The sequence below is a fragment of the Neophocaena asiaeorientalis genome, unplaced genomic scaffold (genome assembly GCF_003031525.2).
Source record: "Neophocaena asiaeorientalis asiaeorientalis breed wild unplaced genomic scaffold, Neophocaena_asiaeorientalis_V1.1 scaffold91, whole genome shotgun sequence".
NCBI classification, from domain to species: domain Eukaryota; kingdom Metazoa; phylum Chordata; class Mammalia; order Artiodactyla; family Phocoenidae; genus Neophocaena; species Neophocaena asiaeorientalis.
The window spans coordinates 6049529-6072632 of record NW_020173198.1 but is presented as its reverse complement, the minus strand read 5'-3'; the positions used below and the strand labels follow the sequence as shown (position 1 = coordinate 6072632).

The window sequence follows — 23104 nt, the reverse complement described above, 5'->3', positions numbered from 1 at the left end:
GCTTCACAGAGGAGGCGGGAGGAGCGAAGTCGGAAGGTGATCGGGTGGAGGGCAGAGGGAAAGAAGGGCCAGAGTGGAAAAGTACTTTGGAATAAGGGCGAGACAGAATGGGCTGATGAGGGAGGGCCTGAAAAAGCAGACAGAGAGGGTGGACCTGAAGAGGGTCAATAGGGAAATGATGCAGATTATTTTTGAATTTAAAATTTCCTTCAAAGGGCCACCTGTCACCAGGTAACGCAGGTAAACCTCAACAATCTATTTTGAAAGGGAATATAGTGTTGGTTTATATTCTTGTAATGTACAAGAGCAATACAATTTACCAGCAAACATTAAAAACAAACATTGAATGACCAGGGTTTAATTTTCAAATCCTTAAGGCCAGAGTGTTTGCCTTTGTATTGTGTGCTTTCACGCTGGCACTCTGGGAGAATTCCTCCTAATCGCCAAAGCTGCCTGCGTCCATTCCCAGCGCCCGAGCCATTGTGGTGAGGCCTGAATGAGAAGGCGAGACCAGGCAACCAAGGACCGGGGCAGAACAATGAGTGTGGAATGCAGAAGTAGAGGGGAAAGGACAGGTGGGAAGCACCGAGCTGGGCTCATGGAGAAGACTAAATAACTGGCAAAATTAAGGTTTCAGAACAGAAGGTCAAGACTTTAACCTTTGACAAAATAAAAATAATAAAAACAACCAAACTGGGGAGGTTGGGGAAGGAAGATGAGAGATGTAAGGAATGCTAATCCCATCAGCTTTCAGGGCAGGTGAATCAATGTCAATTTCTATCTAAAACAGAAACATGATTAACAAAAACCAATGACTCCCATCTATCAGTAGTTTTCATAATCTTTCTTTCTTAATCTTGAAGAGATCTTCTGGGAACTGATACCTCTCATGGTGAAGAAACTATTATCTCAAGTTCAACCATTCCTTTGGTTTCATTTATCTTCTTTTTCTAGTTAAATTCAAATAACATTTATATTGTATACATTTTATGTTTTTTGAAAAACAGCATGTGTAGCACAATGCCATTTCTTCCTATGGGTCATTTCCCTACCAATGCCTGTCCAGCCTTCAACATGTGAGTGGGTAGGAAGACATGTCTGGCTTGATGATTTCTGGTCATTGGGACTTTGAAGGGGTTTACTGTTTTTCTTTGTACTTTCCTTTATTGCTTGAATTTCTGAAAATGAATATATGTAATTTCTATTTTTAAAAACTGTCATTAGTCTTGAGAATCACAGAAAAAAAGAAAACCACCACGTATTAAGCATCTACTCTGTGACAGGGGCTGTGCTAAATTCTATCATATACACACTCTCACTTAATCCTCACATACCCATATGGTGAGAATTACTGTATCCCCACTTTAAAGATAAGGAGATGAGGCTCACAGAGGAGGTAACAGCCTCAGCCATGTGACCCAACAAGACCGCGCATGGGCGGTGCCCGGTACAGCTCCATCGACAGCACTTCCACTAGGATGTGACAGCAGGGGCCCCACACCACCAACCCCACACACAGCCCTGCCCCAGCCAGGCCAGAAGTGCAAAATCTGGTTGGAGTAGATCTCACGGCATTTCGCACAGACCTAACCAGATCATACGGTGAATAAAGCGAGTGGCCCTTGGCTCCCGGCCTAGTATGCTTTCCAGAGGGCAGCAAAAAGCAAAGGACTTCCTTAAAGGATCCCTTGGTTAGTAAAAGCCCATAACTGGATCTTTCCCAAAAGACCATCTTTACTGTTTTGTTTTGGCCGCGTTGGGTCTTCGTCGCTGCGTGTGGCCTTTCTCTAGTTGCGGCAAGCAGGGGCTACTCTTCATTGCGGTGCGCGGGCTTCTCATTGCAGTGGCTTCTCTTGTTGCAGAGCATGGGCTCTAGGCACGCGGGCTTCAGTAGTTGCAACATGCGGACTCAGCAGTTGCGGCACGTGGGCCCTAGAGTGCGTAGGCTTCAGTAGTTGCGGCACGCAGGCTTAGCTGCTCCACAGCATGTAGGATCTTCCCAGACCAGGGATCGAACCCATGTCCCCTGCACTGGCAGAAGGATTCTTAACCACTGCACCACCAGGAAAGTCCCAAGACTATCTTTTTTTTTTTTTTTTGCTGTACGCGGGCCTCTCACTGTTGTGGCCTCTCCCGTTGCGGAGCACAGGCTCTGGACGTGCAGGCTCAGTGACCAGGGCTCACGGGCCCAGCCACTCCACGGCATGTGGGATCTTCCCGGACCGGGGCATGAACCCGTGTCCCCTGCATCGGCAGGCGGACTCTCAACCACTGCGCCACCAGGGAAGCCCCAAGACTATCTTTAAAATAAGCCAAATCCAGATAGACTTGAGGAGTCAGTGAGAAAAATTAATCAGGGGACTGTCTCAGAAATCTGAAAGGAAAGTCATGCGATCTGGACCCAGGCAAAGTCAGAGCCAGTAGAGAAAACAGGACTGATAGGCAATTCCTTGAAAAGGAATAAGGACAACCAGAAAAGAGAAGAGTGTGCAAGGCAAGGAGAGTGAGATGTTCTAAGAATAGCCAAATAGAAAGAGTATCAAGGATAGAAAAGAGCAGAACCCTTCAAAGTCTCCTCAAAAACACCAGATCAAATCTAGTAAGGCACTCTCCTGAATAAAGTTCCAGAACCAAGTCTCCACAAATGTTTGGCACGAAAACAATTCAACCTCATCAGACAATTAGCTCCTCTGACCAGCCCCAACTTTTCCAGTGGCACATAATCTCCCTTACTTCTCCCTGAGAGGGCACAGCTAAGCTGCTGTGAAAGTTAATCAAGCAATAGTAATAATCCCAAGAAACAGTCTGAAAACACAGCATCACAGTAACTACAATTAAGATAGGACAGTCTCGCTAAGCAATGAGTTGCAAGGGAACAGTGACTCTATAGCTGGACTTCTAGCCTAGGAGAGTCAGAGGGGGCACCACCCAAAGCTCGGGGAAGGGGACATTAGGCCTAGGCTGGGGGGTGAAGGGGCACATTTTCCAGTTGGTGGGAAACTTACATCCATCTTGGAAATGAGGAGCAGCTGCTGTTTGATGCGCAGGAAGACGGAATCGAAAGCCAGCTGGTGGGCCTGCTGGTTAAGCCGAGTCAGAGCCGCTCGAGACGCCGACAGCAGGTTGTGGTTACCTGACCCTTTTTCCTAAGACAAGAAAATGCAGAAGGCATGTTGTTATGCCCTGAATCCAACCAAGGTATTAGCTAAGGGTTTTGAAAGGCCACTGAAAGGAAAATAGTAAGAGGGTTCTCTACTACAGTAGCTTCCAAACCTGGCTGTGCCCCAGGAACCCCTGGAGAGCACGCTGAGTTACAGATACCCAGGGTCTATCACAGAACTACTGCATCTGGATCCAGTGGGGTTCTGGAGCCCAGGAAACTATTGATATATTTTTCATTCACTTTCCCAGGTGACTCTGATGCATTTAAGCTAATATAAGCTTATGGATTGGTAGTTTAGGAAAAATTAACCTGTGACTGTCCCTCAGGGATAGAGGAAGAAGGAAAAAATGATCAGAAGTGTCATGTAGAAACAAGAGTGACAGACAGAGCCCTGATTCCCAGTGAGGTCAGGTCAATTATACTCGGCTGTACACCAGAGTATGCACCACCTGTGTGAGTCCTGAGCTATTTCAAACAGCCTGAGAAAATACAGAGGTGGAAAATGTAACCTTAGTTTTGCTATTATAAATGAACTGATTACAACAAACAGACATAAATCAGATCAGCAATAAAGATAAACAGAGTTGCTTTAACGTAATCACAGAAGCACGGATGAATGAATTCGCAGAATGGCTTCAAGAAGTGTTTGTCAAGCTCAAATGCAGCCAGCTGGTGGGTCAAGGTACAGAGGGATGGGGGAGACCTTGTGAGGGCAACGCTGAGGCCTCAGACACATCCTGAGGCACACCGTGCAGTCACCTCCAGAGCTCGTGGCCCATCAGGGTAATTTCAGATTGAATTTGGTGCTATGGGAACAGCCGTACCTCCTTGGCTTATCACCAAGAGAGTGAGGTCCAACTCAGACTGGGGGTGGGGGGTGGCTCTGGAAAGGAGGCCGTGGCCCTGTAAGAACCCTGAGGCCATTCCCAGGGAGCGTGTGGCTCATTCCATTTGTCGGGAGGTCCCCCGTCCCTGGACCCCAAGAGGCCCAAAGCTCAAAGTCAAGGGCCATTTTATGGTAGACAAACGAAGAGTTTAAACCAAAGGAACAGCCAGGAGGGAACACTGATTCCCACGTCGTCGTGTTGCCACACGGAAGAACCTGCACTCGAGGGGTGCTCCTGGCTCCTCCCCACCTTGCTCCTCCTCTGGCTCCTGGGTTGGGGTCCACCTTCCCAGGTTCTGCCCACGCCCAGGCAGTACAGGAGTTCCGGTCCCCTCTCTGCCACTCAGTACGGCGGGGGGCGGGAGGGGGGGGCGCTGTGCCCGCGTGGGGGCCCGGGGCCGTCCAGCTCCACTCACCCGGCTGACGGGCCTAACTCCGGAGAGGAAAACAGCGAGCTCCCACGGCTGCAGATCGAGAGCCACACTCTCCAGCCTACCTTTCGTCGGTAATAAAGCTCCATTTATCCAACTCCTCCTACAGCTGTGTTTCAATTGCTTCGACCCCAGTTTAGTTGATTAGCTTCTTAAAACACCAACATAAACGAGACAGAGACGTGGGAGGGCATGCCACAGCCCAGGGCCCACACACAGGGGCAGAAAGCCTGGGTTAGGGAAAGGGTGAGTGGCAAGGGAAAAGTTTTCATTTGCAAGAATGCCATCAGTCAGGTCTCATACCTTGAGGGTATAGAGTATTTCCATTAAACTGCCATATTCGGCAGGGCTGTCTTTCTGAAGGTAATTATATTCTTGCCATGGGTTCCTGGCAGAGCTCTTCTTGTCTGTCAAGATGCTATCTTGAAAACCGGTCAGGCTCCGAGGGCTGTAGGACTCAGAGAGATACTTCCCAGCTGTGGACAAAATCCTGTAATGAAAGTGATGACCATTATGCCCTGAGCTATTTGTATGGAATTTTCTGCTTGGAGCATTCAGACTGCTCCTTACTAAATCCCAGGATATCCTCATGAGGCAGATTGATTTAGGGTCCATTTTATAAGGAAATGGAGATGCCCTTGATCCTTTAGGAGGGAGCTGGACCTCAGGTACACAATAAACACCAGGTGTTTTTATTTCCTATTTAACACTCTAACAGAATATGCCACCTTCCTAACATAATGCACAGCCTACAGGGCAGCCGTCAATTCACTACACTCTGGGGATACTGTGCACTTTCTATATATGAGCTATATTAGCATCACTCTTTGGAACAGTCAAAGCCAGGGGAGCCACTGGCACCGCAGTCAGAGGCACGAGACACGACAGTGCCCCTGGAGAAGAGTGACAGCAGCTCGCTGCACACCTCTACCCACAGGACTCACACTCTCGCACACGCTGGGCTCGTGTGGTGTTTGTGTTCATCGGCACCGTAAAGTTTACTTCTGAGGTTTAGAGAGATCTACTGAGAGAACCTGGTGCTTTCCTGAGAAAGAACAATGCCTGGAGGAGGTTCTATGGGATGATCAACCTCTGGCGCTGCTTGGGAGCAGGATCTCTGTCTCCAACAAGGATGACCTCCCTTAACGGATGCCGAAAATCCTGTTTCCTCCTTAGCCCAACCTCACCATTCGGCCTATACGTTTAAATGTGTACAGAATTATACAAACCTATGTAGCCAGAAGACTAGACACTGTAGTACATCCCAACTGTGCCTAATTCCCCAATGCCTCCTTTACCATAATTTCTTATAAAAAAGATCACTTTGGACATGGCAGCCTGTAGGCACTCACTTCTTCAAAAACAAATCCCATGAGCTTGTCAAGAAATGCCTGTACTTGCAAACAAACCTGGGGACAGGACTTTCCTCAGGAACCACTGCTGACACAAGTAGACACCTGCCTCTGCCACTAAGGTCAAGTTACAGTTTTCCCTGTTGGTTACACCTACCGGTAATTTCGGTTGCATCTCTTCTCTGTGAAACTGTGGCCTGTCCCTGCCGCTGCCTTACTTCCAAGTCTTCACTATTTCTTGTCTGGATCATAGCTGCCTTCCCTTCCACACTCCATTTAATCTGTCCTCCTAAGGGTAACTGGAATGATCTTTCCAAAAGGCAAATCTGATTTTGTCTTTTTCCCAAAGATCCTTCAGTGCTCCCCAAGATAAAACTAAAAATGCCTAGGCATGGCCCCCAGCACCCTCCATCGCTGGAGCCCCTGTATCCTTACAAACATTCCCGCTACCATGCCAACCGCCCCCAGCCCACACACCATGCTTCACACCCTTGCGTGTCTTGCTCGCATGCTCCCGTGATCTGAAATGCTCTCCCCTCCTTGGTGCACCTGGAAAAATCCTACTCCTTCTTCAAGGACCGGTCCCAGGGGCATCCCCCCAGGCACTCAGTCTTCTAACTTCACCAGCCTTCACCTCTCTTACACACTAGATGGTGAGGCTAAACCACAGAGTGGTCTTCATCTCTGAATTCCCAGCACTTAGCACAGTGCCGGGAACATAGCAGGAGCTCCGTAATTATTCTTTGACTGACAGGTGACCCTGGGTTTGGTGAGCAGGAAGTTGACAGCTGAGCTTTCGTCTCTGCCCTCCGGGAAGTCAGCTCTCCTTCCTGAGGTTACTGCAATATGTGTCTCAGTCTCAGGCTGCCAGGGGCAAGTGGCATCAGTCTGCCATCCAAGCTGAAGAAAAACAGTTATGCTGGGAATGTTTTTAGTATTAAAGATTATAGTTTAAGGGACTTCCCTGGTGGCGCAGTGGGTAGGAGTCCTCCTGCCAATGCAGGGGACACGAGTTCGAGTCCTGGTCCGGGAAGATCCCACATGCCACAGAGCAGCTAGGCCCGTGAGCTACAACTACTGAGCCTGCGCTCTAGAGCCCGCGAGCCACAACTGCTGAGCCCGTGTGCCACAACTACTGAAGCCTGCGCGCCTAGAGCCCGTGCTCTGCACCAAGAGAAGCCACCACAATGAGAAGCCCGCGCACCGCAATGAAGAGTAGCCCCTGCTCACCACAACTAGAGAAAGCTCGTGTGCAGCAACAAAGACCCAGTGTGGCCAAAAATTAATTTTTTAAAAAATTATACTTTAAAATGTCACAATAGTGTGCTCTAGAATAAAAACCAAATCTAATATGGGCTTCCCTGGTGGTGCAGTGGTTGGGGGTCCGCCTGCCGATGCAGGGGACACGGGTTTGTGCCCCGGTCCGGGAAGATCCCACATGCTGTGGAGCGGCTGGGCCCGTGAGCCATGGCCGCTGAGCCTGAGCGTCTGGAGCCTGTGCTCCGCAGCGGGAGAGGGCGCAGCAGTGAGAGGCCTGCATACCGCAAAGAAAATAAAAAGAAACATTTTCTCAGGACTTCCCTGGTGGCGCAGTGGTTAAGAATCCGTCTGCCAATGCAGGGGACACGGTTCGATCCCTGGTCCAGGAAGATCCCACGTGCCACAGAGCAACTAAGCCCGTGCACCACAACTACTGAGCCTGCGCTCTAGAGCCCGTGAGCCACAACTACTGAGCCCACATGCTGCAACTACTGAAGCTCGTGCACCTGGAGCTCGTGCTCCACAAGAGAAGCCACTGCGACGAGAAGCCCGCGCACCACAACAAACAGTAGCCCCCCCTCGCCGCAACTAGAGAAAGCCCGTGCGCAGCAACGAAGACCCAACGCAGCCAGAAGTAAAGAAAAAAAAAAAAAGAAACGTTTTCTCATCACTTTAATGGGCTCTAAGCCAGGTCTTGGCGATTATCAGATGATTATACATAGAGCTTGCCCTCAGAAGCTCAGAGATTAACAGGAGAGTCCATTATGTGCCAGTGCTGTGCTACCTGCTGAGCCAGGAGAAGGCAGTGAGTATGAGCAGAGGAGGGAGGGACTAACCTCCCAATTCCATCTCCTTCCTCAACTCATCTCCTTTTCTGGAAAAGTTGCTGCCCACTCCTCAGCCATAGGAACCTGGACATTTATTTTGGATTCCCCAAACCTCACTGTCCCACTGAACTGTGCCACTAAAGCCTTGTCCTAGTGAAAATACCTCTGTTCCAAAAATAAGCGGTGGGCACCATAGAAGTATAGAGGAACCACAGCAATCTCCCTGTATGTCACCCAAGTACAAGAGAAATCCCTCGGGTGACACCCAACTCAACCTTGCTTTACTCGCCCCACTAATCACAAAACGATCTCTGTCTGCAAACAGGTGATCTTAAAAGCCCAGTAGCCAATGTCACTCTTGTTACTGAAGTAATCTGCAGTGTTTCGAGCTACTGCCTCTGCCACCTGAGGGGAGTGGTCCTAAGTTGCAGTCTGGGTCTGCCAGTGAAACCGACAGGGAGATAAGCTTTATAGGTGGCAGTCACATGCATAGGCTCCCTGATGGGAACACAGATGATGACTGTTACTCTTTTCCCTTTCCAGGCTCAGTGCTTCCAGAATGACGTCACCTCTTAAAAAGGCTCCCTTGGATACACCCAATCTGTTCTCATCTCACACCAAAACTCGGGCCAGGCTCTCAGCCTCTCTGGGCTGCAAAATGCAGTTAGAGGGGCTCAACCTTTATCTGTCATGCCCCCATTCACCTTCTTAACCAGATCCTTCCTTACCCTTTAGAAGGTAATACTTATCTTCATTAAAAGATTAAGGCAAGTCTATACATTCTGATATGGAAAGACGTCTGATATATATGCAGAGAAACCCAAGTCTGAGGACGGACACTCATCTGTGAGGAAGGACAGTGTGGAGGTGATACTCACACACTCGGGATGACTCAGCTGATGTCCAGGTTCAGATCACTGCCTCTTAGGTGCATCACCTCAGACATAGCTCTTTCCACAGATAATTCCTTTTACTTAAAAAGTTACTACCGGTGCCAAATTCTATGCCTCAATGTCTCTTCATGTGTAAAAATGGGGGTAAGAATAGTATCTATCTCTTTGGACGCCCTGGGAGGATTAAGGAGTTAATTCATGTAAAGCCTTTCATGGCAGAGCTCAACAAATGCGATGTGGGGGCTTCCCTGGTGGCACAGTGGTTGAGAGTCCGCCTGCCGATGCAGGGGACACGGGTTCGTGCCACGATCCAGGAAGATCCCACATGCCGCGGAGCGGCTGGTCCCGTGAGCCATGGCCGCTGAGCCTGCGCGTCCGGAGCCTGTGCTCCGCAACGGGAGAGGCCACAGCAGTGAGAGGCCCGCGTACCGCAAAAAAACAAAACAAAACAAAAAAAAACAAATGCGATGGGGGCAGGGGGGCTGTTAACGTTTCTTCTCAAGAATTTTTGGGGTGAGTAGATTTTCAGTTTTTAATACTTTGTACACTCGTGAACTTTTAATTTTTGAGCTGGGCCCAGGCTGTAATTACCATCGTAATTAAGAAACTAATAAGCTACATGGCTTTCTTTTAAATATATAAATGTCAAATTTTCACCTTTTCTTAGGGGCCCTTCGTGAACCCAGACCTACTCACCCTTCCGCCATAGGCTCCCCTCACAGTGTGCGTGTCTGCGTGCACGCACACGCGTGCATATAAACATGAGCATACTTGTGTGTGGGATTGGGGTGGGAGGAAGGGGGCGTTTACCTCATCATTTATATTATTTATACACACTCTGTTGTATGCTTGTGGTGCTCTGGTTTTATTCATTCCAAGAAGTCACATGAGCGCTATGCTGGGCTGTTTGGGAGCTATGAACTGCAACAGCTGCCCATTCCAACCCACCCCCGCACCCCTGGCCCCCGCAAGGCTTTCTCCATAATGAGAACCATGGTGAAAAATCTTGGGACTTGAAGGCAACCCGTGGGTTCAGAAATGAAAGGAGACAGAGAGTGGCGAGGAGAAGAAATGACCAACTCAGAGCCCTGACCCTGCGGCCGGTCTGACGACCTTCCCCAGCAGCTCAGCCCTACTGCCCACCCAGTCTCGAGGCCTCAGCTTGCTTTTCACTTTGTACCACTGCCAGAAATTCCCTCCTGCAGAGATAACTTTCTGAGTTATCCCAGAAAGAGGTGAAGGGACTGCCACTAGGCCCTAACACCGCTGTAGGAAACAGATTTCTTCCCCTGAATTCCTGCAGAACAGAGAAAGCAGCTGCACCAAGGCAATCAGAAATTCCGCTGAAGAAGTGAGGACATTTGGGAAGCCTGAAGCCCTTGGAGGGAAAAGCAGGTCCGAATGGGGTCACTTCGGGGCAGTGTAAAAGCCCTGGCAGGTATCAGAATGGAGGGGGCAGGAGGGCCGTTCCTAGGCCTGACCCCAGAAATCCTCCTTTGACACACACACCGGCTTCCGCAGCACAGAATCCTACTGCAGAACCCAGCAGGCAGGCTGGCCGGATTCATCCCGATTCTGTGGGCTGGCCCAGGGGACCTCGCACTGCCTATAACTTTCCATCCCCAATAACTGACTTGCAAACATGCAGCGGGAGCCCTGCCCACTCATAATTTGGAGACAACATGTACTGCTTCCTCATTTAGGCTGAAACTTCCATATCTAACTAAAGTTATGTGCCAAGGAGGTCAGAGCCTTGCTCCTTTTAGGTGCTCAATAAATGCTGAATGGTGACAACACTGACACCTCGTATCCTAGGTACAGAGAGTCCTCAAGCTCTGTGGCTTCAGATGGTGCTGCGCACTCTATCAAGGTCTTCCCCAGCTGAGAGCCCAGGGGCCGGCCCACAGCCCTCTCCTACCTGTTGGCTAGCTGCTGCTCCAAGTCCCCGCACTGCCGCAGGAGCTCTCCACAGGTGGCTATTATCCTAAACGAAACAAAAAGCACTTCAAGTATCTGGAATGCCGACATTTACAGGACAAACATTGTCCCATTCATAAAAATTCTAACTATTCACCACTTTTGGTGGTGTGCTGGTTTGTGGGAAAGCAGTTAACCATTTGAGGGCCTACCTGAAACGTTCCATTCATTAGTAATTCATGTAAAAGGGAAATGCTGGTCCCTTCTAATATCCTCCTGTCATGGGTCTCTCTGCTATGAATCACAATTCTATCCAACATGATCTCAAATAATTTTACATTTCCAAAAATACTGAGGTTGCTTTTGGGCTTTGTCCTTAAGAAAATGGGTTGGAGGGAATTCCCTGGAGGTCCCGTGGTTAAGACTCCACGCTTCCACTGCAGGGAGCACGGGTTCGATCCCTGGTCAGGGAACTAGGATCCCACAAGCTGCACAGCGTGGACAAAAAAGCAAAACAAACAAAACAAAACAAACAAACAAATAAAATGGGTTGGAAATTCTTTGTATCTAAAATTTAAAAACCAAAATTCATTAATATTTGTGAGCTGCCTGCTATTTGCCAGGCATAGAAGAGAAAACTGTTTTGATCTTAGAATTGTTTCTCTCTGATCACATGAAAGGCAGATGAAGATTAATCCATTTGTTTCTCAGAGATAAGCCTGAATGATCTGTATTTAATAATCCTTTAATTTTCAAGTCATTTTATGCTAGCCCTCAAACTCCAGCTACTGAGTCCTTCAACACCAAACTATAATGTCAGGACAAATCCAAGGATTAAAAACATCTTAGGTCTAGTTAACTTTTAACTTTCTCTAAAAGTGTCTATCATCACCAGGATATCTAGGCATTCCATCATAAGAAAGGTTTATGAGAAAGTGAAATATTCCACTCACGCCAGTGACAAGAGAACAACCTTGCACATAATATTTTCTGGTGTACCAAGCTGCCACAGCTGATAAGGGATATTAGTATCTAGAACATTAAATTTCATCCAAAAAAAAAGTTCAGATCAGAGCCCATGAGGAGACACTCCAAACGGTCCTGGGAGGCCCCGGGTTTACCCTGATTAAAGACAGGTTTTGGAGGGTCTGGATCTGCACTGAGACCCACATGTGCCATGGGCACTCTGCACATACCACCTAGGCCAGGGGTCAGGCAAGAAATGTAAGTGGGGGGAGAGCAGCTTGCCTTTTCAGAATATATGTCTGCAAAGAATGGTTGTAAGGAAAAGCAATTTCTAGATCGATTTTTATCTCAGGCTGATAGTAGTTGTTAGACCTCATAGGAGTGGGAGAACCACAGCGCAACAGAGAACATACACCTAGTCAACCGAGGCTTCGGGTCACAGCCTTGGGATGATGCAGGCCCAGTGCTTCCAGAGCTTCCGTCTTTTGTTTTTTTTTTTTGGGGGCCGCCCCGTGCAGCTTTCGGAATCTTAGTTCCCCACCCAGGGATCAAACCTGTGCCCCCTGCAGTGGAAGCACGGAGTCCTAACCACTGGACTGCCAGGGCATTCCCTCAGGCTGGACACATCAAGGGCCAAACTCCTCAGGCCTCTGCCAATCACACTCCCACCAGACCTCAGGGCTTAGGGCAACATGGTGTCTACCTAGTGGCCCACAGGTCACACAGGCTACGCCAGAATCTGTCTGTCAACAACGACTTGGGAGGGTCACCTCAAGGCCTTTCACGGAACTCTTACACGGCTCTTTGCAGGCCAAATAGCATTGACTTACCATTTAGTTCTGTGGCACAGATCCAGAAACAGGATCTAATCAGCTGTGCATTTTCTAAAATAAAAGCTCTAACTTATTTTACGTTTGTAGAAACTATAGGCTAAGGGGAAGAAAAAAAATCTCAAACCAAACATAAAAAAACTTAAGTCACCAAAGGAGATGACTTCATAAAGAACTTTTAAAAATATTTTAAGGCCAAGAGGGGTCTTTTTGGTGTTTGTTTGGTTTGCCTTGTTTTTTTTGTTTATTGGCTTGTTTTCAGAGTCTAGAGTATTTGCTTTAAAAAACGGGGGGCAGTGAAAGAGAGAAAAAAGAACACCTTACACACACATTTATCATTTTTATATACTATATTATGCATGTTTACCCCCACTTTACCTAATGGAATTCTGAAAAGCCGCCCAATCTTCCTGAAAAAGGGAGTTGAGAGGAATATCATCCAGCCTATACTTCTTCCGTATTGAGTAGAGAGTACTTGTGAAATCAGACACATACCTATGGGGACAGAAAAAAATGACAGTGGTATCATCATAAACTCCTCAGACCTAGAGACACCTGGAATTATACAGCTTGGGACAAACTGCTAATGATCTTGAGAGCACCTTCAGAGGCTATCCTACCAAGCGTTGTCACTACTTATAAAGCTCTGACCACAAAAAGGTCTCCTCTATGTGGCAAGACTGTCTTTCTCACCTGGCAGAGCGGCTTTAAGAGATGCTCAAGATGAGGGGGGAAGGGGATGGCCACTAAGACCAAGACTCTGACCAACCAGGTGAGAGATGATGCTGGTTAATTACTCCCTCATCCTAACAGGGGCATTTCTTTGGAAGCTGATTCAAAGAACTGTTTTAAAACGTCATGGTCCCACTATAATACCCAACTGTCACCTAGGATACCATAAGGCAGTTCACTGATATCCAGGGTACTTCTATACCACTCAAATCCTTGAATTTAGATTAAACAGCCAAGCTCCATGGCAGGCAAGAGCCCGACTTTAATGGTACAGGAGCATGAAACTGGATTCAAAACTGAAAGCCCTCCCTCACAGACTGCTGTCTGCTCCCACCTATACCACATACTTTCCTGCATAGCACTTAACACAAGTATAATTAAATAGCTTATTTAATGTATGTGTTTAATGTTTATTGCTGTCATCAGACTAGAAGCTCTGGGAGAATAGGGACTATCCATTTGTAGGTCATAATCGTATCCCCAGGAATTAACACAGACCTGGGCATAAAGGAAACATCCAGAAATAGGTCCTGAGTCAATGACAGACCTGCACTGCAAGTACCTAGCTGTCTTTGGGCCTCAGTTTCCTCATCTTTAAAATTGACTTAATGATGACTTCTGTACTGCCCCACAGAGTTGTCATGATGATAAAATAAAATGAAATGAATGAAATAGTAGGCACAAAAGCTCCCTGAAAAGTATAAAATGAAAGTTGATGTGCAGTGGTATCGTTTTTATGTATAGTACTCCTTGGGCAGCCATGAGAGACTGATTTCAGGATTGCTCCCCTCCTCCCCCAAAGATACCAAAATCCATGGATGCTCAAGTTTTTTATATAAAATGGCATAGTATTTGCATAGAACCTAGGCACATTTTCCCATATACTTTAATAGATCATCTCTAGATTACTTATAATACCTAACACAACATAAATGTTATGTAAATAATTGTAGATACAATGTAAATGCTACATAAAGAGTTGCCAGCATGCAGCAAATTCACGTTTTGCTTTTTGGTACTTTCTGGAAATTTTTTTTCTGAATATTTTTGATCCACAGTTGGTTGAACCCGCAGATAAGGAACACTGGATACACAGGGCCAGCTGTACAGTTCTTGGAACATGAACACGTAAGTCCTTGGGAGGGTGTGGTAAGGAGGACAGGGGTGGATGGTCATGTGCTCTGGAAGCCAATAGGCTCCCTAAAACCCACGACACCTGCATACATCACAAGAAGTCTCGCCTCTCTCCCTTCCCAAACCACGAGCTCTAGTGAGGACAGTGGGCTGTGATGACCCAGGGCACGGCTCTGAAGAGTAAGTCTGTGTGGTGGAGAGAAAGGCCGCTCAGAGAAGCAAGTGGAAGGAACTGCTGCAGACCACTCCACTGAGGGACAAATGCCGCTGCTGCTCCCTTCACACAGGGCCGAAAAGCTACAAAACCAAAATGCCACGGACAGCACCTTCCCTTTGCACCCAGAGAGGTGACAGCTTTCCTTGGGGGAGGGGGAGGGCCCTCAGGACACACTGACAGGGAGCTGTTGAAGAACCTTTTAATTGTGCTTTAGCTGAAGGACGTTAAACAAGAAGAACACTCCGTCCAACAAGACGTGAGCTCCACAGAACCTCCCGACAGAGTCCCCGGTACAGTGAGCAGCCGCCGAGCATTGAGGCGGGGCCAGGGGGAGACGGGGGGTGACTGTTTAGCCATAGCGGGGCTCGCACGTGATATGTGTATCACATCACATTTTTATGGCATTTGTACCAAAACCTTCTGATTCTCTCACAATACATGTTTCCAAGTGTCTCTACCATGTAAGAGCTGCTGCATTAGGTGCTTTAATTATATGCTTTCACTCAATATTCACAACCACCATGGAAAGGAGATATTATCACCATCAGTTTACCCAAATAAAAGATACCAAGACTCAGAAAGGCACACTAACCCACCCAAGGTCCCCGCTAGTAAGTGCCTGAGACAGGATCTGAGCCCAGGTGGCTACAACTCCAGGGCCCAGGCTCCCATCACAGCTGTAACACCCCTCACCCTGCAACACCCCATCAGCAGCTATATTCTACAGCTTCAGCAGAGTGCAAGTTAGGCCAATCTCCTCCTGCTCTGCCTGCGTCCTCCATCCTCCCTATCCCTGCCTTCCTGAACACCATCCCCACACCCTCCCCACTCCTGAACAAGGTCCCACTTGAACCCTGGGCAAGTTAGCATCATCCTCATTTCCCTAATGTTATAAACATCAGCTGTCTTGGTAGCTTCAAAACCTTCCTTTCTAGAGCAGGTGACCTGTTTTCATCATATGTCCTTTTGTACATTTTGAATTTTTAATATGGATTTGTATTACTTTTTTTTTTTTTTTTTTTTGCAGTACGCGGGCCTCTCACTGTTGTGGCCTCTCCCGTTGCGGAGCACAGGCCCCGGACGCACAGGCCCAGCCGCCATGGCTCACGGGCCCGGCCGCTCCGCGGCATGAGGGATCTTCCCAGACCGGGGCACGAACCCATGTCCCCTGCATCGGCAGGTGGACTCCCAGCCATTGCGCCACCAGGGAAGCCCCTGTATTACTTTTTTAAATGAAGTAATTGAAGTAACCAACAGAAGAACTAAAAGTGAAAATATCACCAATAAGAGCTGGGAGGAGAGGGGATAAGCGACAGCACCAGCCTCAAGGAGGCTCAGTTCCTCACCTTTCAGAGTTGCGTCAAGACATAATAGTTAAAGGTGATAAACAAAAAAATCTTTAAAGTCTGGAGAGAAGAATGAGAAGACTCAAAGCAAAATGTTTAAAACTTGTGACTCCTGAGGACTGCCAAAGGATGCGCAGGAAAGAAGGAACACTTTCACCTTTTTACACCTTTTCATATTTAAATATATATGTATTTCTAGAAGCATTACTTTTTAAATTTTATAATAAAATTTTTAGATCTCAAAAAAAATTATTTTATCCACAAGATCCCAGATGGTGGCAGAGAGAGAAAGAGATAAATTTTATTTCATTAAACTTGTTGCTGATGGGCTTCCCTGGTGGCACAGTGGTTGAGAGTCCGCCTGCCGATGCAGGGGACACGGGTTCGTGCCCCAGTCCGGGAGGATCCCACATGCCGCGGAGTGGCTAGGCCTGTGAGCCATGGCCGCTGAGCCTGCGCGTCCCGAGCCTGTGCGCTGCCACGGGAGAGGCCACAACAGTGAGAGGCCCGAGTACCGGAAAAAAAAAAACAAACTTTTTGCTGATGTTTCTCTTTCTGAGGGACATGTCTGGGCTCACCTGGCTCCCCCTGTCTTACGCAGGGGACATGATCTCGCAGCCCTCAGTGCCTTCCTGTGAGCCACCCTGGAAGGTGCAGACTGCCCATGGCAGTGACCAACAGTACTGGGTCCAAGGACCCTCAGAGCTCACAGGGGCATGCTCAGCATTTCTGGAATGACAAGAGATCCCTAAACTTACAGCAGCAAAAGAGCATTCAGTTCAGTATGAGGAATTTCTTGAGACTCGTGGCAACTTCATTCTAGAACAAGATTTCTTGGAGAGCCTAAGAATGTATTTGTCTAGAAGCTAGAGACTAAAGCATCTAACCTCCTGAGGGCCCTTACATCTCAATTACACAGGTCAGAGAATCCAGCCTTATATTGATTTCTTTTTCTTTTTTCTAAGTAAACTTAATTTTGGTTTCCCCTTCTTTCTTTCTTTTAACAGCTCTATTGCGATTTAATTCACATACCACACAATTCAAAGGTTTTTAGGGTAGTCACAAAAACCAGTTGTGCAACCATCACCTCAATCAACTTAGGAACAATTTTCATCATCCCAAAAAGAAACCCCATAACTTTTAGCAGTCATCCCTCATCTCCTCCAAATACTCCCCTCTCCCCAGCCCTAGGCAGCCACTCATCTATTTTCTGTCTCTACAGATTTGCCTGTTCTGGACATTTCATATAGATGGAATCATATAACGTGTGGTCTTTTGTAACTGGCTTCTTTCACTTAGCATGATTTTATATATTTTTTATTTTATATTTTTAATTACATTTTAAATATAAATTAATTTATATTTTTAATTTTTAAAAAAATCAGAAAATAACAAATGAAGCTAAATCCCCTATGACCACCACCTTAGTCCCTCCCCATCTCCCCAAAGACAACCAGTGTTTTGAGTTTGTTGCCTAACCTTCCACATCAGGGCTCAGCAAACTTTTTCTGTTAAGGTCCAGGTATTTTAGGCTTTGAGAGTCACAAGGTCTCTGTCCTAACTACTCAACTCTAACTTTATAGTGAGGATTTACAGGCCATAGTTAAGTGAATGGGCATGGTGGCGTTCCAATATAGCTTTTACAAAAACTTGTACAAAAATAGACTTGGCTCATGAGCTAGAGTTTGCTGACCTCTATGCTATAGGAATATATAATGCATTTTAAAGTGACAAAAAAAGATCTAGAACAGGAATTGGCACTCCTGGTTTTCTGTAAATAAAGTTTTAATGGAACAGAGCCACATCCACTCATGTATGTGTTGTCTCTGGCTGCCTTTCTACTACTAGGGCAGTGCACTACAAAAGTCTCTGTTGACTGTAAGGCCCTCAAAGCCTAAAATACATACCATCCGGCCCTTGGCAGAAAAAATTTGCCGAACCCTGCTACAGAAAATATACTCTATTTTTTGTATATTCTTTTCACACACTGTATGAGACTCTATACAGTATTCTGCAACCTTTTATTCACTCAGCAGTATGTTTTGAGATCTATCCATGTTGTTATGTATAGATCTAATTAACACCTTAACTGCCACATAGGGAACTCCCCTCATATGAATATACCGTATCTTATTTGGCCATTTCCAAATGGATGGACATTCACGTTGCTTCAGATGCTCCACCCTTACAAACGTGCCACAGTGTTCTTAACATCCTTAAGAACACCCCCTTGGGCTCAGGTGCAAGTGCCTCTCCCGGGTTCACGGCAGGAATACAGGACACACACATTTTTAATTGGGAGAGACATCATTCTCCAATCAGGCTGGCCCTGACCCCACTGCCCCCAGCCTTACTTGGCAAAGAGGGATTTCAGGGCTGTCAGCAGGCCACAGGTCCCCAGGCCGTTCGTAAATGTGATGCATCTGTCAATGGCTGCAGAAGCAAGGCCAAAGAGCTTGTTCACAGAGTGGCTCAGCTCCTGCACACAGTCAATGACTTCCCCACGCTCCTGGTCAGCAAACAGAGATTAAAAAAAGCTGCCTCAGACTGAAGAACAAACGAATAGACAACATGAAGATGGGGAGAGCTCCAAACCTCCTCATTCATGGTAAATCACTTAATAGGTGCAACAGAAATGCAGTCCCAAACTGTGACAGCTCTTTAAGAGCCCGACCTAGGGAAGAACAGTCTAAGTGGTCAGTGAGATCACAGAAATAAACTCCTGGCTAAAAAGCATGATCAAATCCTTATATTCATCTTTACATTTTTCATCTCTTTCCTCTTTTTCTGTCATTTAAGATGGCATCTCTCCCTCTGGCTCTCAAGCTAGGATTTGAATTCTCCATACCACACGCTCCAAAAGAATGCAGTGAAAGGAAAATGCTTCCTTCAGGGGCAAGAACATAACTGAGCGGAACAGACTTTCTAGGTACGTCCTTAGAAAACGGAAAAGCAGCGGGAGGTGGCAGGTTTTAACTACCGTAAGATCTATTCTTAAATGTCAACTCACATCATGCTAGGCAACCTTAACATTTACAATGGAAATTCCCCTCTGGTGCCCACCTGGTGAACCTGGCCCTAGAGTACTGTCCATGAATACGCAGCTCCTGTGTCCATTTGTATATGCTGCCTTAAACAAAAGACTGTGTGATAATGACTGAATCAGGGGGATAATCAACTTACTCTCAAGAAGATTTAAGCCTCTAAGTTTTGCTAGAGGATTTTAAATAAAAAACTGGTAGCATATCTGTGGTCTCATTTTACATTTGGATTACAAGAGCCCAGGAAGCACTGAGAGCCCAGTGTTTGCACACCAGTTCCCACTCTTTGCATTCCTAACGCCACCTCACACCTTCTCTGACGCATCCCACCCACCCCCAACCCTAGGAGTCTGGCAAATAGAACTGATTCCCGAACGGCCACTGCCAGTATTATGCCATTACCAGAGGCACCGCGCTGATCTGGAGGAGGAGGTTCTTCTCTTCCATGTCACCGTACTTCAGCTGGTAGGGTCTGTACGGACCATACACAGCATCCACCAGCTCCACGACTTTCACCAGGGTTTGCTCATCTTCAGGGAATCAGAAATTAAATGCAATAATGAACAAAGAATTGGAAATCAATTGCTGAAAAACAACAGGTGCAAGGACCTCCACTGGAACTTTTCCTATTTCATCTTAGGGATGACTACTTTCTGTTCATCTTTTACCATTCATGGAAGCTGAAGCAATCATGTCAGTAAATTTTTTGATACATTTGAGCTTTGTGCATTATGTGCCTAAGGCACTATTAGAGATACCAACCCCCTTAATCCTACAACCCGCCATGGTCAAGAACCTCTTCAAATGATAACCCTCCTCACGGTCAAGTTCAAGAACTGCTACAGAGAAAAGGCTCTGCAGAAAGAACATTTTCCATCTGGAGCCCATACACTAGGCATTCCCAAAATTCCTATATTCAACTACATAAAAATTTTAATGTGCATATTCTATGGCACAGCAATTCAACTTCTAAGAATTATCTCTTCAGTTGGAATCCAAAATCTTTTCCATAGCCTACAAAGTTCTGCATCGTTTGACCTCAGGGGGTGAAAGAGGGTGGTAGTTAAGGGTGAAGGCTCTTCTATTGAAGCTCTACTGCTTCCTAGTTAGGTGACTCTGTGCATATGACTTAACTTTTCAGTGTCTGTTTCCTCAACTATAAAATGAAATTAATAATGGCATCAATTTTATAAGGCTTAACTGGAGATTATATAAAATAGTATGTGTCGGGCTTCCCTGGTGGCGCAGTGGTTGAGAGTCCGCCTGCCGATGCAGGGGACACGGGTTCGTGCCCCGGTCCGGGAAGATCCCACATGCCGCGGAGTGGCTGGGCCCGTGAGCCATGACCGCTGAGCCTGGGCGTCCGGAGCCTGTGCTCCGCAACAGTGAGAGGCCCGCGTACCGCAAAAAAAACAAACAAAAAAACCAAAATAGTATGTGTCTAGCATGTATAAGCACTCAATAAAGGCCAGCTACTTTTATGTTTACTTCTATAGACTCAGCCTCCTTCACAATTCCCCTAGCTTCTAGCCTTCCCTCAGCTCCTCAGAAGCTCCCCTCTGGCCACTTGCTACTACTTCTGTCTGAAACGACCTTGTTCTTCCCTATCCCTCTTCATCTGGTTAACGTCTATTCTTCCCTCAGTACTCACTAAACTCAAGTCTGCTAGTCTCAATCAGCTTTATTTGCTTAAAACCATTTTGCTTTTCTCCTAGAACCATTTTGCTATTCTTCAAAGTACTCATCTCACTTTGTAATTATACACTCATTAGTGTGATTATTTGGTTATTTCCCACTGGAACATACATTTTATGAGAGCAGGGACTGTGTCTGGTTTTGCTTATCATAGCATCCTCAGCATCCAGCACTCTAGAACTAGTCCAATTGTAGTTGAATAAAGAAACTAAATACATTTTGACCTATCCATAATAGGGTCATGAAAAATAACTGTATGTGTATATAACACACACACACATCACATGCACACACACACACACTCACACACTGCTGATGAGAACCAGAATTTTCACTGTAGGAGAAAAGAGATGCAACTGAGAACAGCAAGAGGTAAAAATCTATTGGTGTTGCATTTGATTTGGAAGTATCAGTATAAACTGGTAATTTTAAAAACTATGCATTTCCTAGTTCTGTCCACAAAGGGCATAGGAAGTAATAACAGTCCAGCAACAATAAGCATCCCTGGTGCCAGATCTTGGTTTCTAAATACCATTTCCCATTAGAAGAAACCAAGCTCCTCGAGAATATGGCTGATTCCTGGTCTGAGGCAGAGAAAGTACAAAGTGTTCCTGGAACAGTGTGTGCCAAAAAACAATAAAGCACTCAAAGGCTGAGAGGGACGTGTCAAAATGATACAGGAGCCAGCCTGAAGGGGCAACCACTGAGCAAATTTGAAATAATTCGAGCATCAAAATGAATAATGAAAATAATGGATAATACAATGAATAAAAAAAGAATCCAATGAGTTCACAGTGATATCAAAGAGAAAGAAAAATCTCCTCTTCACAAAAGTATGCCGGCAAGGGACTTCTCTGGTAGCGCAGTGGTTAAGAATCTGCCTGCCAATGTAGGGGACACAGGTTCGAGCCCTGGTCTGGGAAGATCCCACATGCAGTGGAGCAACTAAGCCCGTGTGCCACAACTACTGAGTCCGCGTGCCACAACTACTGAAGCCTGCGCTTCTAGAGCCCGTGCTCCGCAACAAGAGAAGCCACTGCAATGAGAAACCCACACACCACAACGAAGAGTAGTCTCCGCTCACCGCAACTAGAAAAAGCCCGTGAGCAGCAACGAAGACCCAACGTAGCCAAAAATAAATAAATGAATAAATTTTTTTAAAAAAAAGAATGCCAGCTAATACATGTAAAAGGAATGAGAGAATTAGAATATTACCATTTTATAATCAGCAATGCAAAAGTTTATTCAGACAAGGATTACCAATGGATGCTAAAGTCACTAAGTAAATATTTCTTAAGGAACAGTATATTCCTATGGGCTCAAAATATCACGCCACAGATACTTATTAATTACAAAGAGGAAAAGGTAACTTTACAATGGAGTCATCTGGCAGGTCCAACTACCAAGTGATTAATCCAACCCATCACCAATAATTGGACATTATGTGTCTCCTGATGTGATGCCATAGGAAGTACACATCATCACCACTTACTAAAAATGTTTAATCTAAATGTAATCACAAGGAAACAATTAGATAACTACAGAATATGGAACATTCTACAGGAAAACTACCCTGTATTCTTCAAAGATGTCAATGTCATGAAAGACAAAAGATGAGATGACTCTTTTAGATTAAAAGAGATTAAAGAGACAGGACAACCAAAGAAAATGCATGTACACTGACCGGATTTTAATGCAAGGTAGGGAAACAGCTATAAAGACTTCTGTGGAACTGGGAAAACTTGTGTTTTGGATGACAATATTGAATCAATATAAAATGGGGGGTGATAATGATAATAAAATATTCTATTAAAAACATTTAAGTACCCACACACTCATATACAAAATTTGCATGTGTATATAATCCAAAATACTGTTTCTGGACAGTTGGTTGAGCACGATCTTTTTCCTTCCTTGTATTTTCTGGTTTTTTCTATACTGAATACATATTGCTTATTAACTATAAAGTCAACAAATTATTTAACTTTTTGACTTTCTATTGCATAACCTTTTACATATTTTGAATTACACTATGTACATTATTAATTATTAAAATGGAAAAGTGTTAAAGGCAAAGAAGTTAAAGGCCAGAAAGTTAGAAAATATATCTGCAACATACTTGATAAGAAAAAAAAATCCTTACTATATAAGGATATTTAGGGAATATACACCAAATTTTTAACAGTGGTTATTTCTAGCAAGCGGGATTATAGGAGACTTTCATTTTGTGTCACAGATAGTTGTATCATGAATTTTTATAACAATACTTTGTTGCTTTTTATAATATAGTTAATAATATATTGCTTTAAATAAATTGCTCTTATAAATTAACCAGAAATAGATTAAACCCTCAAACAGAAAAAGAAGCAAAAGAATAAGAAATTCAAGAAAAAAATATAACTTTTTATAATATA

At 45.6% G+C, this 23104-nt stretch overlaps 1 protein-coding gene across 4 annotated transcripts in view; it reads right to left on the bottom strand.

Moving 5' to 3' along the window:
- Positions 1-23104, bottom strand: part of COG7 (component of oligomeric golgi complex 7) — an 86061-nt gene that overhangs the window by 27274 nt on the left and 35683 nt on the right. For all 4 annotated transcript variants that reach the window (XM_024744559.1, XM_024744561.1, XM_024744558.1 and 1 more), the window contains 6 exons: positions 19398-19525; positions 18309-18463; positions 12904-13020; positions 10731-10796; positions 4784-4970; positions 3006-3146 (listed from right to left, as the gene is read on the bottom strand). In XM_024744559.1, coding sequence (XP_024600327.1) covers positions 3006-3146; positions 4784-4970; positions 10731-10796; positions 12904-13020; positions 18309-18463; positions 19398-19525 — 794 coding nt within the window. The remainder of the gene's footprint in view (positions 1-3005; positions 3147-4783; positions 4971-10730; positions 10797-12903; positions 13021-18308; positions 18464-19397; positions 19526-23104) is intronic.